The sequence below is a fragment of the Plasmodium brasilianum genome, chromosome 12, assembly GCF_023973825.1.
Source record: "Plasmodium brasilianum strain Bolivian I chromosome 12, whole genome shotgun sequence".
Classification (NCBI taxonomy): domain Eukaryota; phylum Apicomplexa; class Aconoidasida; order Haemosporida; family Plasmodiidae; genus Plasmodium; species Plasmodium brasilianum.
The window spans coordinates 2,707,551-2,724,670 of NC_090125.1; the positions used below are offsets into that span (position 1 = coordinate 2,707,551).

Consider the following 17,120-nt stretch of genomic DNA (forward strand, 5'->3'; position numbering starts at 1 on the left):
TATACTTTTAGCAAAATTGTTAGTCAGCAAGAGGGAAAAAAAATACGTAAAAAGAATTTTTTTTTTTCGTATATTATAAATACCTTATTAAAGAAATCATATTTTCACAATTTTTCACGCTGAAAATGGATGCATACAAATATATGCTTAAGTCACATGAACAATTAATATCTTACACATACCCCAAATTATTGATAAGTTAAACGCGGATATACATTTTTCTATATATTTATTCTGATAATAGAGCAAGTATGACAAATTAAAAAAAAAAAAAAGTGATAAAAAGGAATGAAAAAGAACATACTCAAAATTCAATATTGGGGGTTAAGAAGTTTATATATGTACATACTTATATATTCAACTAGTGACATTTAAAGGTTTCACAAGAAAGGAAAAATAAGATTTTACAATATATATATATTCATATTATACAAACATTCTGCTGTTATTTATATCTCATTAGTTTAGCACCGACAAAATACATTTCACAAATGAATAAAAAAAGGAACAAGAAAACTACTTATACACACAATAAAGTGAAAAAAAAAAAAAAAAAAAAATTCTTAGCATATGAAGAAAAAGAATATATAAAAAAAAATTAGCCAACAACAAAAAAAAAAAATTCTAAAAAATGAATTAACTTGTTCAAATGTTCTGAATGTAATTATTTACAGGGCATATAACAGAAGGTAATAGGAGAAAAATATATATTAATGTATTTCAATGATATCAATAAAAAATGAAGTACTCATATTTACTTCATAATATGATATTTAATATTTCTAGATTTTAAATCTGTTAAATTGTAACGACCTTTCAGTAAAAAATCTTCCTTTTGTTCCGGTGTACTGTTATTATCTTTGTTTTGTTGTTTTTCAAAAAAATTCTCAATTAATTTTTGTTCAACTTCTGTTAGATAAGCATTATACTCAGTATCTTTATTAATTTTATTTTTTGCTAATTTCGTAACTTTCGTTTTTCCCAATTCATTTTTATCAGACATTGATGAATCGTAAGTACATTGGAATGAAATAATATCTTTGTTTATTGAATTAAATAATATAGTATTAGCATCTTCTGCACTTAAATAATTAGAGTATAATTTAATTTTTTCTAGTGATCTGCATTTTGATATAATATTGTTTAAAAAAGTTATAATTCCTTTATTGTTATTAAACAAATTACATTGCAAAGACAAAACAGTTAAGTAAGTATTTTTATTTAATTTGTTAATATTTTTGTTGACATTTAATAAAAAGGTGTTCGTCAATTTGCAGTTGTCCAAGCTAAATAAAAAAAAAGAAAAAAATTAAATTAAATTAAATTAAAAAAATAGTATACCATCTGTACAAGCCATTTCTGCAGTGTTGCATACTTTTTTTTTTTTTTTTTTTTCTCTATTTTATTATTTATATTATATTTTTTTTCCTTACTTAACAATTTTGCACTTTGTGTCGTTCAAAAGGTAGAAAAAAAGTTCATGTACTAAGGGACTTCCCCCTAAGTTCAGATCTCTTAAATTTACATTGCTGAAAACGGTGAAAATATGTATATATGGAATATAGGCATATACACATATGTACGTACACACAAGTACACAAACGTATACATATGTTTATCTTTATATGAAGGGCTTGTATGTTCCCATTACGGGATTCTTCATGCTACTATACTTTCATTTTTTCCATTTTCTTTCTGTATTTTATTTTATTTAGCTTTATTTTTTACGTATTTCTGCATATATACTCAAGACTTACAAAAAAATAGTGAAATTCGAAAGAAATGCAATAATTTCTCCCACGGGTAAATTTGAATCAATTAAATTATTACTTAAAGATAATTTGTAAACTTTTATGTCATATGAATAATCTTTTACAGAGTTAAAATATAAAATATCTTCATTACTTAAATAACAGCAACTAAAGTTTATATTTTTTACAACACTGTTTTTGCACAAGTCCAAGACAAAATGAATTTCTTCATGCGTAACATTGTAATGATAAAAATTTATATCCTTGAAATTAAAAAAAAACAAATATACAGTTATTATATTTGAGTGTGCATGTGCGAACATGTATGTATGTATGTACATATGCATGTATGCATTAGTATGTATACATTTTATACAAACGATGTTGTATTTACAAATTGGAAATTTTTTTAAAAAAGAAAATTTTTTTTAAAATTCTTTTTAAGTTACGCTTTCATTTCTCATAACAAAATAATTCAAAACATTCTCATTTATTTCTCTATTATTCTTCATTTGCTCGTAAAAGTACAACTCGCCACGGAAGCTACAAAAGAAAAAAGAAAATTAAACAAAAGTTTTTTTAATGTATTGTTACTACTCCTTTTTTAATGTATTGTTACTACTTTTTTAACGTATTGCTACTTCTCCTTTTTTGATTTCTTTCGAATATCCCTTTTTTCATTGTATATGTACCTTTTTTTTACTATATTATTAAATAGTAAGATGATATTATTTTTGAACAAATTTAATTCAATTTTGGTTTCCTTTTTATTAAGCATACACTCAATAAACAAAATCCACGCGTTATTCAATTTTTTAATTGTTATGTTTTTAATTATGTATAATTTTTCTTCAGGTTTTTCTATATACAAGTAGCAGAAGTACAATTCAAAGACAACAGAAGTACTTTTATCCTGCAGGAAAGAAAATAAAAAAAAAGAAAAGAAAAAAGCTTAGTCACAATAAGTATGTGCAACTGATATGATGGGGAAACAGTTATGGATGGACTAAATGCTGGAACTATAAATAGATAGGAGATCATATTCATTGAGTGCATATATTAATTATATATGCACATATGCAGGAGTATGTATGGATTTGGGTTAATATATATATATGTATGCTGGATTGGACATAATTGGCTTACATTTTCAAGCAGTTCAGCAATTCCCCTTAAATTATAAGAAAAGTACTTTTTAATTTCATAAATATTATTAAAATGAAAAATGTCTGGAACAGGCTTAAAGTATTTCTGCATTATAATGGATGATTTCTTTCTTTTAAATTCATATGATATATCAAAAATATCTGTTTGTATAAGATTTCCATATATATACAACATTTTAAAACTCTTATTTAATTCGAATAATATCTTTGTTAAGGATAGAATATCATAATAAGTTAGTTTATTAAACTCAACATTTACACAATTGATGGGACTTATTAAAGATTTTGTTTTTCTCTCCTTTATATATTTCACTAAATTATCAACGTTGTCTTTACGTAGTTGACAGTTAACTAAACTTAAAAAAGATATCTCAGTATTTAACAATAAATCAGAAATAAAATAATCAGAAGATGGATTTGAAAAATTGATAAAATCTAAAATAAGTTCTTTTAATTTAATACTTTTAAAAAACTTTATGACGTAGTCCATGTCCTTTTTAATTCTATTAAATATTAAGTTAGAAAACAATGGATTGTTGGCTAAATTTAATACATCACACTGTTTAATATTTGAAAAAGATAAAAATTCCGATAAATCTTCAATTGTCATATTTCTATTTGATAAGTTAATGCTATTTATATTAGTTAAATATTTGTTATAGGAACATATAATAGTATCTGCCTTTTTATCGTATTTGACATTTTTTAAATTTAATATATTCCTTTCAAATAAAAAATAATTCACTGCATTTTCAATAACACAAAAAGATGCAGACCTTACGTATTTAATATATGTATCTAATAATATTCTTCTCTTTATATTATTAAGAAGTATGTTTATCTGACTCCTATTACCTGACAAGCAACAATTAATTCTATCCTTAACGTTATTAATTGTTTCTAAAATTATTTCATATATATCATTATCCTTCTTTTGTATTTCTGCGATTGTGTTTTCGTTAATCTGAAGAGAGTACAACAAAGCCTTCTCTTCAATAAGATCGCTGTTCTCGTAAAATAGTATGTCGAAAACGAGGATTTCCATGAATAATATCCCCTTGTTCGTTCTCTGCAGGGTTGAAGAAAAGTAGTTCGTGTATGTTTATGTATGTGCGCGTGTGTGTGTACGTATACATGTATGCGTGTGTACAAGCATGTAACACACATAATTTTATAACACACTCAATTTCTCAATTTAAAAATATATATTCATTTTTTTCTTTTTGCCGTTTTAATTGCAGACCTTGTCGTTATTAATCAGAAAAAATTCAACCCTATCACACAGATAAGTAACATTCATTTTCGGGTCATTGTAATAAAATATTTTTTCATATGAATTATCGTTATAATATACATTACGCATATTCAAGTATTCATAAGACGAAATAGTTAATGAAGAATATGTATATTCTGAGCTCTTAAAATCATCCGTGTTTCTTTCGCTGTTATCAAACAAGTCCTTTTCTTCATATATGTCCGTCTCTTCTTCTGACTCCTCGTTGTTTTCAAAATCTTTTATTTAAAAAAAAAAAAAAAATACGTATATATGAAATAGGGGCACATGTATATGGTTGTGTGGGTATATGTGAAGCTCCGTACAAGCGCGCGAAGAGAAAAAGGAAGACATTATTGAGCTGTATGCATGCATATATATGTGTATGTGTGTGTGTCTATATATAAATATATATATGTATATATATGTGCACAGTTATCTATTTCCCATCCATTCTATTCAACCTTGCTGTAATTTGGCCAGTAAATTGTATCCGCCTTGCTTCGAAATGTGCATAACTTTCTTAATGTTCTCTTTTTTCTTCCTTGACAGGTTAACTGTTTTCTGGGGCTTGATAAAATATTTTTTTTTATTTAATTTACGACATATATAAAATTTTAATTTTCTTAAATCTCCTGCAAAAACATTGTTACTCTTTTTCATTGCTTTATATTTTTTTTTTAAATTTGCTATACTTCTACTATCAATATTATCATACGATAAAGAACTATCCGTTTTATAACTCTCTTCATGTTCATTAACATCATCTATAAACAAATTATTCTGTGCGTCACTATAACTTTTAACAATCTTTTTTTTACTTAAAGGAATATGATCCTTATGGACAGATATATCATGATCCATAGTTAAATTTTCATTAAATGACTGTAAATTTTCGAATCTCAGCTTTCTCAAATTCTCTTCTTCTTTTTTCATTTTCTTTTCTTCCATAATATCTTCCTTCATTTTATCGTGTAATTTTTTCCCTATCCAAAGGGACAGAATATTCAAAATGTAATATGCAGTATATTATATGAATACATGAAGCTTACTATAAAATATCTAAAAGGGGTGTAGAAAATTATTTCACGTGTTTTTATTCTTCTTATTTTGCGTATTATTATTATTATTATTTTTTTTTTTTTTATTTTTTTTTTTTTATTTTTTAGCTTACTCTTGAGTTCATAAATGTTAAATTTCTTTTTACCAAAACCTGCGCTTAAATTTTGAGTAATGTGCGTACAGTAACCAGGAGAATATAAATGGTCTACATAGTTGTACTTCTCTAATAATTCCATTTCCTCTCTCCTCTTTTTTTCGCTCAATAATATTTTTCTTTCTATTAAAACACTCTCCTAAAAATTATAAAAAAAGATCCATAGCTGTTTTCCCCAGTCTTCTTAAGCCCATATACACATATATATAATCCCTCATACACATATATATAATCCCTCATACACATATATATAAACCCACATACACATATATATAATCCCTCATACACATATATATAAACCCACATACACATATATATAAGTCCACATACACATATATATAAACCCACATTCACATATATATAAGCCCACATACACATATATATAAGCCCACATAGACATGCATAAATCTGCATACACATATATATGCATATGTATCTCCTTTTCCAATTTTATACATGTACGTATTTACATTATCATCTGAGGCACTTTCATATACACTGTTTGTTTGACCATCACGAAGAAATATGTCCATGTTAAATTTCTCAGGAATGAATTGGGATAGATCTTTTTCGCATAAATCCTTTTTAACCTTAGTTAATAAATTATTAACGTTGTTCTTTATTTTATATTCTTCCTCATTTCCTAATACATAAGTTACAGATGCGCTATTTTTATGGCTGTTATGTTCCGAATCATCTGATGTCGATTTTTCTGAAAAGTTTAAATCATCATCTTGAAAATAGTTGTGGTAATGCAAGTAATCTAAATTACAATTTCTAGTGTCTTTAATCTTTTCTTTTTTCGTAATATTTAATTTTTCTTCCTTCTTTTTAATTTCTAAATGTACATCCTACATAAATTAGAAGATATATTGAGAGTTAAAAAATGATATACTTATTTAACAGTATTTTACAGAATATTAAAATATTTTCACGTAGCTTTTTTTTGTTTATTATTATTTTACTTAATACCTCACACTTATCGCTCTTAGCTGTCTCTTTGGGTCTAAAATAATAAAAAGGAATATGGAAAAAATGTACAAATATATATATATGTATGTATACTATGAACAACGCAGGTCAACGCGAATTTATGCTTGATGAAAGTGGAATTTTTAAATGAAGGAGAGAATATATAAATATTTTAAAGCATTACATTTTGCGCTCTTCAGATTCCATATCAATGTCAAAATCTGAAAAAATTTATGGTAATTAAATATAAAATATAAATTCTATAAGGATTTTTTCTATAATAATTAAGATTATTTACATATTCATGCAATTATACAATCATATATTTAGTGTGTTTATATACTTACTGTTATTTAAGACGTCTAATATTAAATTTTCAATTTTCACTTTATCACTGCTAACATCCTGTTTATAAGCCCTTTTTTCATATCTATCTAATATAAGTGAATCGTTAAGGTGAATATTTTTAAATTTGCTTTTTTTTTTTTCTCCATCATTTTCCTTTTCTTTGTCAATAAAATACAGGTATCTGCTTTTATCGCTCCACTTATTCATACTATCTAAAAAGAAAAACGAAATTATTTATCATGAATATATTTGTAACATTTATGATGTATATAACATTTATTTAATTTATTATATATATCTTATTTATCATATATATTTTAGTCATCCCGTCTATCATATAATTTTTATTTCTTAAGATATAATTTTTCCCATTTCCATATATTTTTCTCTATGCTTTCTAACCTTCATATAGCAACATGCTATTATCGGAGAAGAAGTTTTCTGTGGTTATTCCTGTGTTTGCCATTTTCTCTTCTACATTTTTTGTTATGTAGTATTCGTTTGTTGCATTTATGAACTCATAATTTGCTTTTTTATCTTGACTATTATAATTAAAGTTATATTTACCACCATAAAAATCTTTCTGTCCTGATCGTATCTCATCCTTAGAGACTTTTATCAAATCATTAACAAAACTGACATTTATGTATTTTTCGCTATGTTCAAAATTTTTTTCTCTATAAAAATTGGAAATTTACATTTTAAGAGGTTTCACACAAGTACACACGCATATATATACATATATATATATATATAAACATACAAATAAATATTTCAATGCATAAGATGTAGGAACTTCCATTTCCATTAATCTAAATAATTCTATACAAACCTTAAGTAAGAAGGGTCGATTATTGATATATTGTTGATTTCTGGTGTTACAAATGTAAGGTCATCAGGTTTTTCTTCTAATAATTTAAAAGGGGGAAGGAGAAAAAAAAAAAAAAAACATTTAAATATTAAGAATGTTATATATTTTATTAAAAAAGCATTTTTTCAGTTACCTCTTTTTTCTATATTATCAAATTTGTTCATATATTCATTTCCATTTTTATAGAATTTTTTTATGTCATCATTCGGCCTCGTGCTCTCACGTGAGTCTAAGAAGAACGTTCCGTTAAAGTGTTTATATATATATATATATATATATATATATATATATATATATATATATATATATATATATATATATGTGTATGTATGCTTATACGTACACGTCTCTGTTCTTTTTTTCCTAATTACTATCCTATTATTTTTTAACCTACGAAGGGCTTTTTTTCATTATTGAGATTTGTGTCATGATGCTCGATAGTATTTATAAATGATTCTGCATAGAACATTTAAAAAAAAAAAAAAGTTCCCTTTGAATTAAGAGCAAAACTGACTTTCGCGAAACAGGAATACGCATACATGCATGTATACAAACCCACGTATGTATATATGTACTTCCATACGTTATTATGCTAATAATAACTGTTATGTGAACATTTCCATTTCCTTTTCATTATTTTGCGCTAACCATTTAAGTGTGTTAATCTGTCTTTTACTACATTTAAGGGGTTAGCCATCTTATATTTATATCATCTTCAATACATTTACAAAAGATTTGTTCTGAAAGCACAAAACAAAAAAAGAAACAAGAAAAAAAAAAATAGAATCATCAAATGTGACATATTATATAAATGTTTATTTTATTAAGCAGGAAAGAAAACAAATGTTTACATTTTTTGCTGAAGAACTAGCCAAAAAGGCAAAATAAATATAGGAATTAGCATAAAAATATTAAGAAGCTTTCGTTAAACATAATTTATGTCCAAACAGAACAAAGAATATATTCTTAAAAAGTAAAATAAAAGACATTTGATTTGAGGAAAAATGATTAATTCATTGTAATTCCTTCATTTTGTATTTCATATACATTTTTTTTTTTTTTTTTGGGCACGTAAAAAACGAAAAAAAAAAAAATTTTAATGTATAAACACAACACTAAGCATATAAAAACATAAAATAAAGAAAAAGTTCGGGGGATGCGCCTGATATAAAATTCTTTAAACTTACATGTATTATCTTTAAAAAAAAAGGAAATTAAAATGAAAAATAATTTTAATTAAAAATTAACATTATCTTTTTCTCATAAGTTTTATTTGTACATGTATTCCTAAAAAAGAATATATGTTTGATACAATAATTATTTTTTGTTTTTGTTTTTGTTTTTGTTTTTTTTGTGTGTGGGTTTTTGTACAATTATAGTCATAATAATAAAGAATATATTCATTTCAAATGAATTTATATTTCTGTTTATTTTATAAATATGAGGAATTTTAAAAAGGAAAAATGAATTGTTTTTTTTCATTCCTAATACTTTACAATTTATTACCTTAATCTGTTTGTATTTCATTGCCTTAATCTGTTTGTATTTCATTGCCTTAATCTGTTTGTATTTCATTCACTTAATCTGTTTGTATTTCATTGCCTTAATTTGTTTGTATTTCATTTGCCTTAACCCGTTTGAGTTTCATTGCCTTAATTTGTTTGTATTTCATTTGCCTTAACCCGTTTGAATTTCATTGCCTTAATATGTTTGAATTTCATTGCCTTAATATGTTTGCATTTTATTACCCTATTTGTGTGGAGTTTATTACTCTATATTTTTGCATTTTATAAGTCTGCCCTTTTGTAACTTTTCGTTCTGTTTGTATTTTTTTTGTGTGTGTATGCTTATATTTCCCCCCTCGCCCTCCCCTTTTTGTCGCCACCTCGAGCTAACATATAATGAAAAACAAGGTCTATATATTATTGGACGATAAATTATTTAAATTAAAAGAGCTATATTTTTGTGTCATATGCTCAAAAATTAAAAATGAGTTTAATCTGAGAAATGAAATTGAGTATTACTATTGTAACAGTTGTACACAAATATACACAAAAAGTGAATCAGCAGTTTATTCTTATGAGTGTTTACGATGTTTTAAATGTCCCTTTTGCTTTAGTTGCCTAACAATATCCCAAAACCTTTTTGACAATTCAATTAAGAGCATACTTAATATTGAGCACGCAAAAGGTAGTAATTATGCAGATCAAAAGGATGAGAGAAGTGAATTAAATAATGTGAATGCCCTAAATTATGTGAAAGATGAGAACTACACGAATGATACATGTAGTGTAAATTCTCCCCCATTAGATATGTGCACCTACGGTTATACAATAAAGGATAATGCCAAAAAAATTGTTTGTAAAGAAAGTAACACATTAAATGATGACTCCTCACATGACAAAAACAGTAATGTATTAGAAGAAGAAAGAATAATGAATAGTAGCTTCCCTAAATTTTTTGAAAAAGGAAAAAATATTTTTTATTTTAAGTGTCCATACTGTTTATGGTCATCTATTAACACTCTCTATAACACCAAACTAGACGAATTAATTGGAGATATGATACTCATTGAAAAAAATTGCATATTTAAATGTTTCTTTAGAAATATATTAAATGAATTAATAAAAAGTAATGAGGAACTGAAGGAAAAAAAAGTTCTTAAAAAAACAGCTCTAAATATAACCATGCATAAGATAGAAAATATGAGCTCGTTCAATGAGGTACATTATTACAAAAAATCAAATGAATCTATAAATAATAAAGAAAAAATAGGGGAATTCTTAGGTAGAAGGGAAGAAGAAAATTCCTCATTAATATGTAAATCAAATATAAAGATAGACAAAATAACTTTAAAGGATATTTTAAATGCTGAGCATATTAAAGATTATGAAAAATATCGTGATATTTTTGAGTTAGAAAATGAATACGTAAAATATTTAGATCCGATAGCTTATCGTAGTCAGGCGGGTTTAGATGAAAACAAAGAAACATGGGGTGGGAATACCACTCAAAATATAGATCATATAAATGGGAGAGACAAAAATGATAATCTAAATAGGGCTTTCAAAAAAAATGATGAAATTGAAGCTGTTGAAAAGGACGAAACAAATAGAATAAGTAAAGAAGTCAAAGCAAATAAAATGCAAGAAGAGGATGAAATAAACAAAACGTGCAAAGAAAACGAGGTAAACGAAACATGCAAAGGTGATCACAAAATGGGCAAGTCAAAAAACAGAGATATTAGCAATTTAATTATTCACATAAAGAATTATCTATCTACTGAACATATGCACGACTACCCGTATAATTTTTATAAGGGCATTAGTGCATTAAAACCTTTGAGAACAAAATTATTAAGCAAAAATTCAAAGAGATGTTCTACTTGTAAACAGTACATACTGAAGCTTCATAATTCTAATTTATCTTCATCATTTCGATTAAATAATAATGCTATGAAATTTTTACCCAGAATTTATATTAATGATTTTAGAATAATAAAAAAAGAACATGGTGTGCTGAATTTTATTTTGATAAATCCTCTGGGCGTAGAAATGAATATAAAAATAATACCAAAAGTGGAATATAACTTTCTAAAAAAATTAGACACAAATAAAATACCTAAAAACTGTACATCCAAATCGAACTCGTTCGAATTTGTATTGGACACCTATGATGAAGTGATAGATGACTTACTAAAAAATGAAAACACAGCTATTAAAACTGTTATAAGAAGCGAATATATGATTATAAAGAAACAGAATAATATGGCCTTAATAATCATTAGTTTTAATTATACTGATAACCATGTTTTAGGTAAGGAATATTATAAGGAAGAAAAGGAACCCAGCAAGATAAATGTGCAGAATGATGGTAATAGTTGTAATAACAACTGTAGTAGTAAAAATATTTTTACGTGTAATGATTTAAGTAGTAATAATAATAATGATAATGACGCAATAATGGATCAAAAAACAAAATTAAATTTCCCATTAACTGTCGAGTGTTCCTTTTCAGATAAGTCAAAAAAAGTGCATAAACTGCAGTTGAATCTCGTTTTTACAAATAACATTAGCACCAAAAAGTTTCATCATTATTCTCTTAATGACTGACTATTGTGATCAAATACTAGTAATTGGTAATTATTAATTAATAATTAGTACTTTGTTATTCGTAATTAGTAGTAATTCGTTATTGATAATCCTTTTTTTTTGAATTTTTTTTAGAAGCCCCTCCATAATTCTTTCCCCTTTTTTATTTTTGCAACGTTCGCGAAATGTACTTCTTAATCAACGATTTTTCACGATGCATAAGTTATATATATATGCATATATATTTACCATACATTAATTCGTATATATCCTCTGTGCTTAAAATTAATTTAACTCACTATACTGTTGTTCACAAATTAACATATAAGTGTTTATCTGTATAAATATAATAATATCAATTCAGTTCCACCTTCATATAAGTATCTTTCTTCTTGTGCGAGGTCAGCATTTTGCGTATTATAATTTGTATGATATGAGATTATTTTTTTCTTGACTTCAATATTGTTTTACTTAATTTTATTTAGCCTTATTTCACTTTATTGTATTTTACCCTATTTCACTTTATTGTATTTTACCCTATTTCACTTTATTGTATTTTACCCTATTTCACTTTATTGTATTTTACCCTATTTCACTTTATTGTATTTTACCCTATTTCACTTTATTGTATTTTACCTTATTTCACTTTATTGTATTTTACCTTATTTCACTTTATTGTATTTTACCTTATTTCACTTTATTGTATTTTACCCTATTTTACTTTATTTCATTTTACCCTATTTTACTTTATTTCATTTTATCTTATTTTTTTCTCTTCATTTTATTTTATTTTTTTTCACATCATTTCACTTCGTTCTTTTTGTCGTATTTGACGAAGTAATTAGTGAAAACTCTGGAATAATCGATTAATTATATTTGTACCATGATCAATTTGTAATAACACCTACAAAGAAATTTATTTTCTTGTAATATTTGTTACTAGCTTTCGAACGACGACGTTCAGCTGTAAGTACAGTTTCAAAAAAGTTTAAAAATAAATAGCATTTACTACTTACGTATAAAAAATGTAATTACATATAAATATAAATAAATAAATAAATAAATAAATAAATATATATATATATATATATATATATATATATACATATACCTCTCACATAAATATGTAAAGTCTCTTATACACTGTTGTATGTGAAGTAAAAGAAATTTTTGTAATTGTTAAGATATAATTTGAATAAGTAACTAAATAATATGAATAAGAGGCTAAATGACATAAATAAGAGGATAAAGTAAAAGGGAAAAATTTTGTTTGTATTACACAATATAAGCTGAACGAGATTAATTCGTGATTGTCATTATATACATTTACGTAATAATATTGAAGAAAATAAAATTGTAAATTGATTTGAAAATAAGTTTTTCCATGGGGGTTAAGGGATTAGTAATTTGAATATTTATTAATAGCTATTTTTTATGTGAATATTTATCCTTTTTACCTTGTTAATTTTGCAATGTGTTTATTTTGCCATTTTATTAGTAATTTTATAAAGTAGTATGAAAAGGACAAAAACAAAACTGGCTAGTACCCTACTAGAGAATGAAGAAAAGACATGCGATCATAAGACGTTCTTGAAATTATACGACACTGACTCTGATATAAACATAGATGAGAAATACAATTCATTATTTAAGTTTTTTAAAAATATTAAAATAAACAATGAGGAGAAAAAAAAATCTTTAAGTAAAATATGTTGTACTAAGAATTATTTATTTATTAGCACATCAGATATATTTAGTCAAGTACGAATTTTTAATTATAACAATTTAATAAATTCAAGAAAATCAGAAAAAGAATATGATGAGCGGATTACTTCCATGTATGAATCAGAAGAACATAAGGAGGATTTAGAAAAAAAAGGGAAGGCTAATACAAAAGAACAAGGGGATCAGAATGGTGAAAATTATGATGATGAAACGTTAATAAGTTTATGTGATATTTACACCAAAGGTAATTATTTCAAAGAAATAAATGATTCAGACAATGATATGTTAAGTATAAACAATGTTAATAAGTTATTTAATAATGTTTTTTGTGAGGAAAAAAAAAATTTTCTTCTAAATAGTAATTATAAAAGCAAGATAAAAAAGGCAGAAGAGGATAATTACAAAATGAATTATATAAATGTTAAGGAAATTATAATAGATGATGTTAATGGTGATTATGATAATCCTACAAATCGGTTTATAAAAAGAGATAAAAATAATCAACAAAACATATTGTCTACTTATCGTAATGTAAATAAAGAAACCATAAATTTTAGTTCATTTCACGAATTAGATACTGATTATGATGCATATTTTAAAGAAGAGTACTTGTATTATGATAATTTTATCGGAATTTCCAAAAAAAAAAAGAATGAAAAAGATCCATTAAAGATTACAAGAGATATGTTAGAGGAAGAAAAAAATAAAAGAGAAAAAGAAGAAGAAATGAAAAAAAAAAAAATACTAGAAGAAGAAAATTTAAGATATGAAGAATTACAAAAGAATGGTTACTATATGAACAGTGACCTTTTAGAAATAAATGTAGATGTTGTTAAAAGAAAAACAACCCAAGTAAATAATTTAATAGAATACATAGGAGTGTTCACAAATATTTCATCTCCAATAATTTTAATGAAAATGAATAATAGTGAAAATATATTGTCCTTACTAACTTACAGTGGTAGTGTATATAGTTATGATATTAGTGAAACTTCTCTTAAAGAATTAAAAGAGAAAAGAGTTAAAAAAATAGAATTTTTTAGTAATATAGAAAATTATTTTCATGAAATGGAAAAAAACAATACACTCAACGAATTTTTAGATGATCATGACGAAGAGGCAACAGTGCAGCCAATTTCTATATGTAATTCTTATTTTACGTATTCTGTAAAATGTTTTGACTTTTTATCTGATGATAAAACTTTAATATGTGTTGGTTTAAATAAGGATTACTTCCTCTCATTTATTAGTACATACACTGGAAAAAAAATAATATATAATAAAAAAATAAAAATAAAAAAGCCTAGTAAAAGTAATATGAATAATGTTAATAATATGGATAAAGCAAATGTACAACTCAGTTTAATTTACAATTTCAACTATATACATGTCGATAAAGAAAGGAAAATGTTTAATGGAGAAATGGGAAATTTCATATATTTAGGATCTTCCTGCGGATATATAGTATTTATTTTTATAAGTGAAAAATTGGTAGAATTTGTTAATAATATTATGAATAATGATCAAATAAGAGATGGTTCAGTATTTATTTATGATCCTGATATTGATTATTCACTTGCAAAAAATTTTTCTGAATACATTATAGGAAATGTAGAGGATATGTATAAAATAAATAAAGATAACTTATATGCATCATGTGACATTACTAGAAGGAGTAGCATGTGTAACACATCCTTATTTGGTAGTTCGAGTGGAAATATTTTCAAGAATGTTGAAGATAAATTCTTTTCATATGCATACTATATTACAAAAAATGTAAAAATTAATTCAATTACGAGCCTAAAAGCAAATAAAAATCAAATTATTCATTTGATAGTAGCATTAAATGATGGTAGACTTTTAAATCTACTTTTTGAAATTTATCCTGGCTATTGTTCAACTACGTCAGTTACTAACAGCAGCTGCTATTCTGTTTTGAATCAAAATCACGCAGAAAAATATCCTGATCATAATAAACATAAAAATAATAACAACGTTGTATATCCATCCGGGGATAATTATGGTCATAAATTCATAAAAAAAAGCGATAAAATAATATATGATTTTACTGGCTTACACAAGTCAACAAGTATAACTAAAACAAATTTTTGCGAAGATAAATTTCAAAACTCTTTTATTTTTATAAATTCGAATGTAAAAAAAGTTTGTGAAATGTCTGATAGAAACTTTTACACAACTTATGTACTTGATATATGTGATAAAAAAATTCATATTTTATATCAACATCTTGCTTATATTATTGATTCATGTATATCTTCTTATTTTTATTTTTGTTTAGATGATAATAACACAATTGCTGTTTTTTCTTCATCTTATGATGAAGAAAATTGTTTTACGAATTATCCCTTTGAATAATTATCTTCTGCATTATCTTAAAATTTTAAATTTATTTTTTATAAAAAAAAAAAAAAAAAAAAAAAAATGTTCTTATTAGAGAACCTCCATTTCACTTCAAAAATTATGAATTCTTTTTTCTTTTTTTTTATTTTCAGAAGAAATTTTTTTTTGCTGTTTAACAATTTTTTTTAAAGTATACATTTTATTTAAAGAAAAAAATAAAATAAATTTCTATATGTGTATTCTTTTTTCTCGGTGAAAAGTAGTTCTATATATATATGCTCCTTTTGTAAGAGGCACGTTACCAAGAGTTTTTTACCATTTTTCAGATTCATTCCTTTTATAAAATTTTAATTTTTACCTTTTATAATTTTTCGAATATCGCTTTTTACAAAGATTCCTTTTATTTACGTTTTTCACTAATACGTTTTCCATTTCTTTACTTCTTTTTATCTTACGTTTTTATATGCTTGCACTTCTCCTGTTCTCATTGCTCCTTTATTTTTCCCCCTCTTCGCCTTTTCACCCTCTTACCATCTCATTTACTTGTATTCACTTCTTCCTTTACGCATATCCCTCTTGTTTGTCTTTAAATCTGTGTATACTATATACTGCCCCCCACCATTGCAGCAACAGCATGAGCAGACATTGCAAAAATGACACTGATAAGAAAAGTTAAGAGGAACGTTTTACAAACTTTTAAAGAATTATATAAGAAAGGGAAAAGTTTGAATATTCACAAGACTACTTTTTTATGCCAAACATATGAAAAAAATTGTTGGAGGAAAACAAGAATGAGGGAAGAAAAGGTCTACTATAAGAAATACAATTTTTTAAAACATGCTTTCGATGTGGTTAACTATGGTATTGATAATAATTTAAAATTTGAAGTTGACGAGAAAAGAATTGTAGAAGAAAATTCTTACATACATGAGGAAACAAAGCAAGAATCAGAAAAAAATATGAAAAATGAAGTAGCCAATATTGACCTAGAAATAAAACATATATTGAAGTCATTAGAAGATATTAATCAACAGTATAATCAGAATTATAAAAATGTTACAAGCTTATATTATAGCATTATGGATAAAAACTTTTCATTGAAGAAGTATGAATTTTTTAAAAAATATAATAATTTATACAACCCGACAGATTTAACAATAGTATATTACTATATAAAGAAATTTAGATTACTAACAAATAAGAAGAAGGTTTTAACTAATAAACTAAACATATTAAAATCAAGAAAGAATATATTTGATAAGGTAAATTACTCCTTTCCTGTTCATAAATTGGAGGAAATGTTCTACGCGCACAGTAAAAAAATTAATGTCTTGTAATTGGAGAAT

The 17,120-nt window shown here is 25.0% G+C and overlaps 4 protein-coding genes across 4 annotated transcripts; 3 read left to right on the plus strand and 1 right to left on the minus strand.

Annotated features, from left to right (window-relative positions):
* Positions 1–754: 754 nt before the first annotated feature.
* MKS88_004555 (uncharacterized protein) lies at positions 755–8,294 on the minus strand (the record flags this gene model as incomplete). The annotated part of the gene is made up of 18 exons (XM_067217740.1): positions 755–1,286; positions 1,434–1,529; positions 1,758–2,014; positions 2,201–2,294; positions 2,393–2,664; positions 2,898–3,986; positions 4,161–4,429; positions 4,655–5,176; positions 5,365–5,545; positions 5,877–6,257; positions 6,379–6,412; positions 6,563–6,599; positions 6,726–6,938; positions 7,129–7,403; positions 7,559–7,634; positions 7,731–7,826; positions 7,988–8,053; positions 8,246–8,294. 18 exons carry the CDS (start codon positions 8,292–8,294, stop codon positions 755–757), a joined length of 4,539 nt encoding a protein of 1,512 aa, XP_067072138.1.
* A 1,204-nt stretch (positions 8,295–9,498) lies between these two features.
* Positions 9,499–11,709, plus strand: MKS88_004556 (dynactin subunit 4; the record flags this gene model as incomplete). Its single annotated transcript, XM_067217741.1, has 1 exon — positions 9,499–11,709. The coding sequence occupies one exon, from the start codon at positions 9,499–9,501 to the stop codon at positions 11,707–11,709; it is 2,211 nt and encodes a 736-aa protein (XP_067072139.1).
* Positions 11,710–13,203: 1,494 nt separating this feature from the next.
* On the plus strand, positions 13,204–15,789 carry MKS88_004557 (uncharacterized protein; the record flags this gene model as incomplete). The annotated part of the gene is made up of 1 exon (XM_067217742.1): positions 13,204–15,789. One exon carries the CDS (start codon positions 13,204–13,206, stop codon positions 15,787–15,789), a length of 2,586 nt encoding a protein of 861 aa, XP_067072140.1.
* A 638-nt stretch (positions 15,790–16,427) lies between these two features.
* MKS88_004558 (uncharacterized protein) lies at positions 16,428–17,111 on the plus strand (the record flags this gene model as incomplete). The annotated part of the gene is made up of 1 exon (XM_067217743.1): positions 16,428–17,111. One exon carries the CDS (start codon positions 16,428–16,430, stop codon positions 17,109–17,111), a length of 684 nt encoding a protein of 227 aa, XP_067072141.1.
* Between the last annotated feature and the right edge of the window lie 9 nt (positions 17,112–17,120).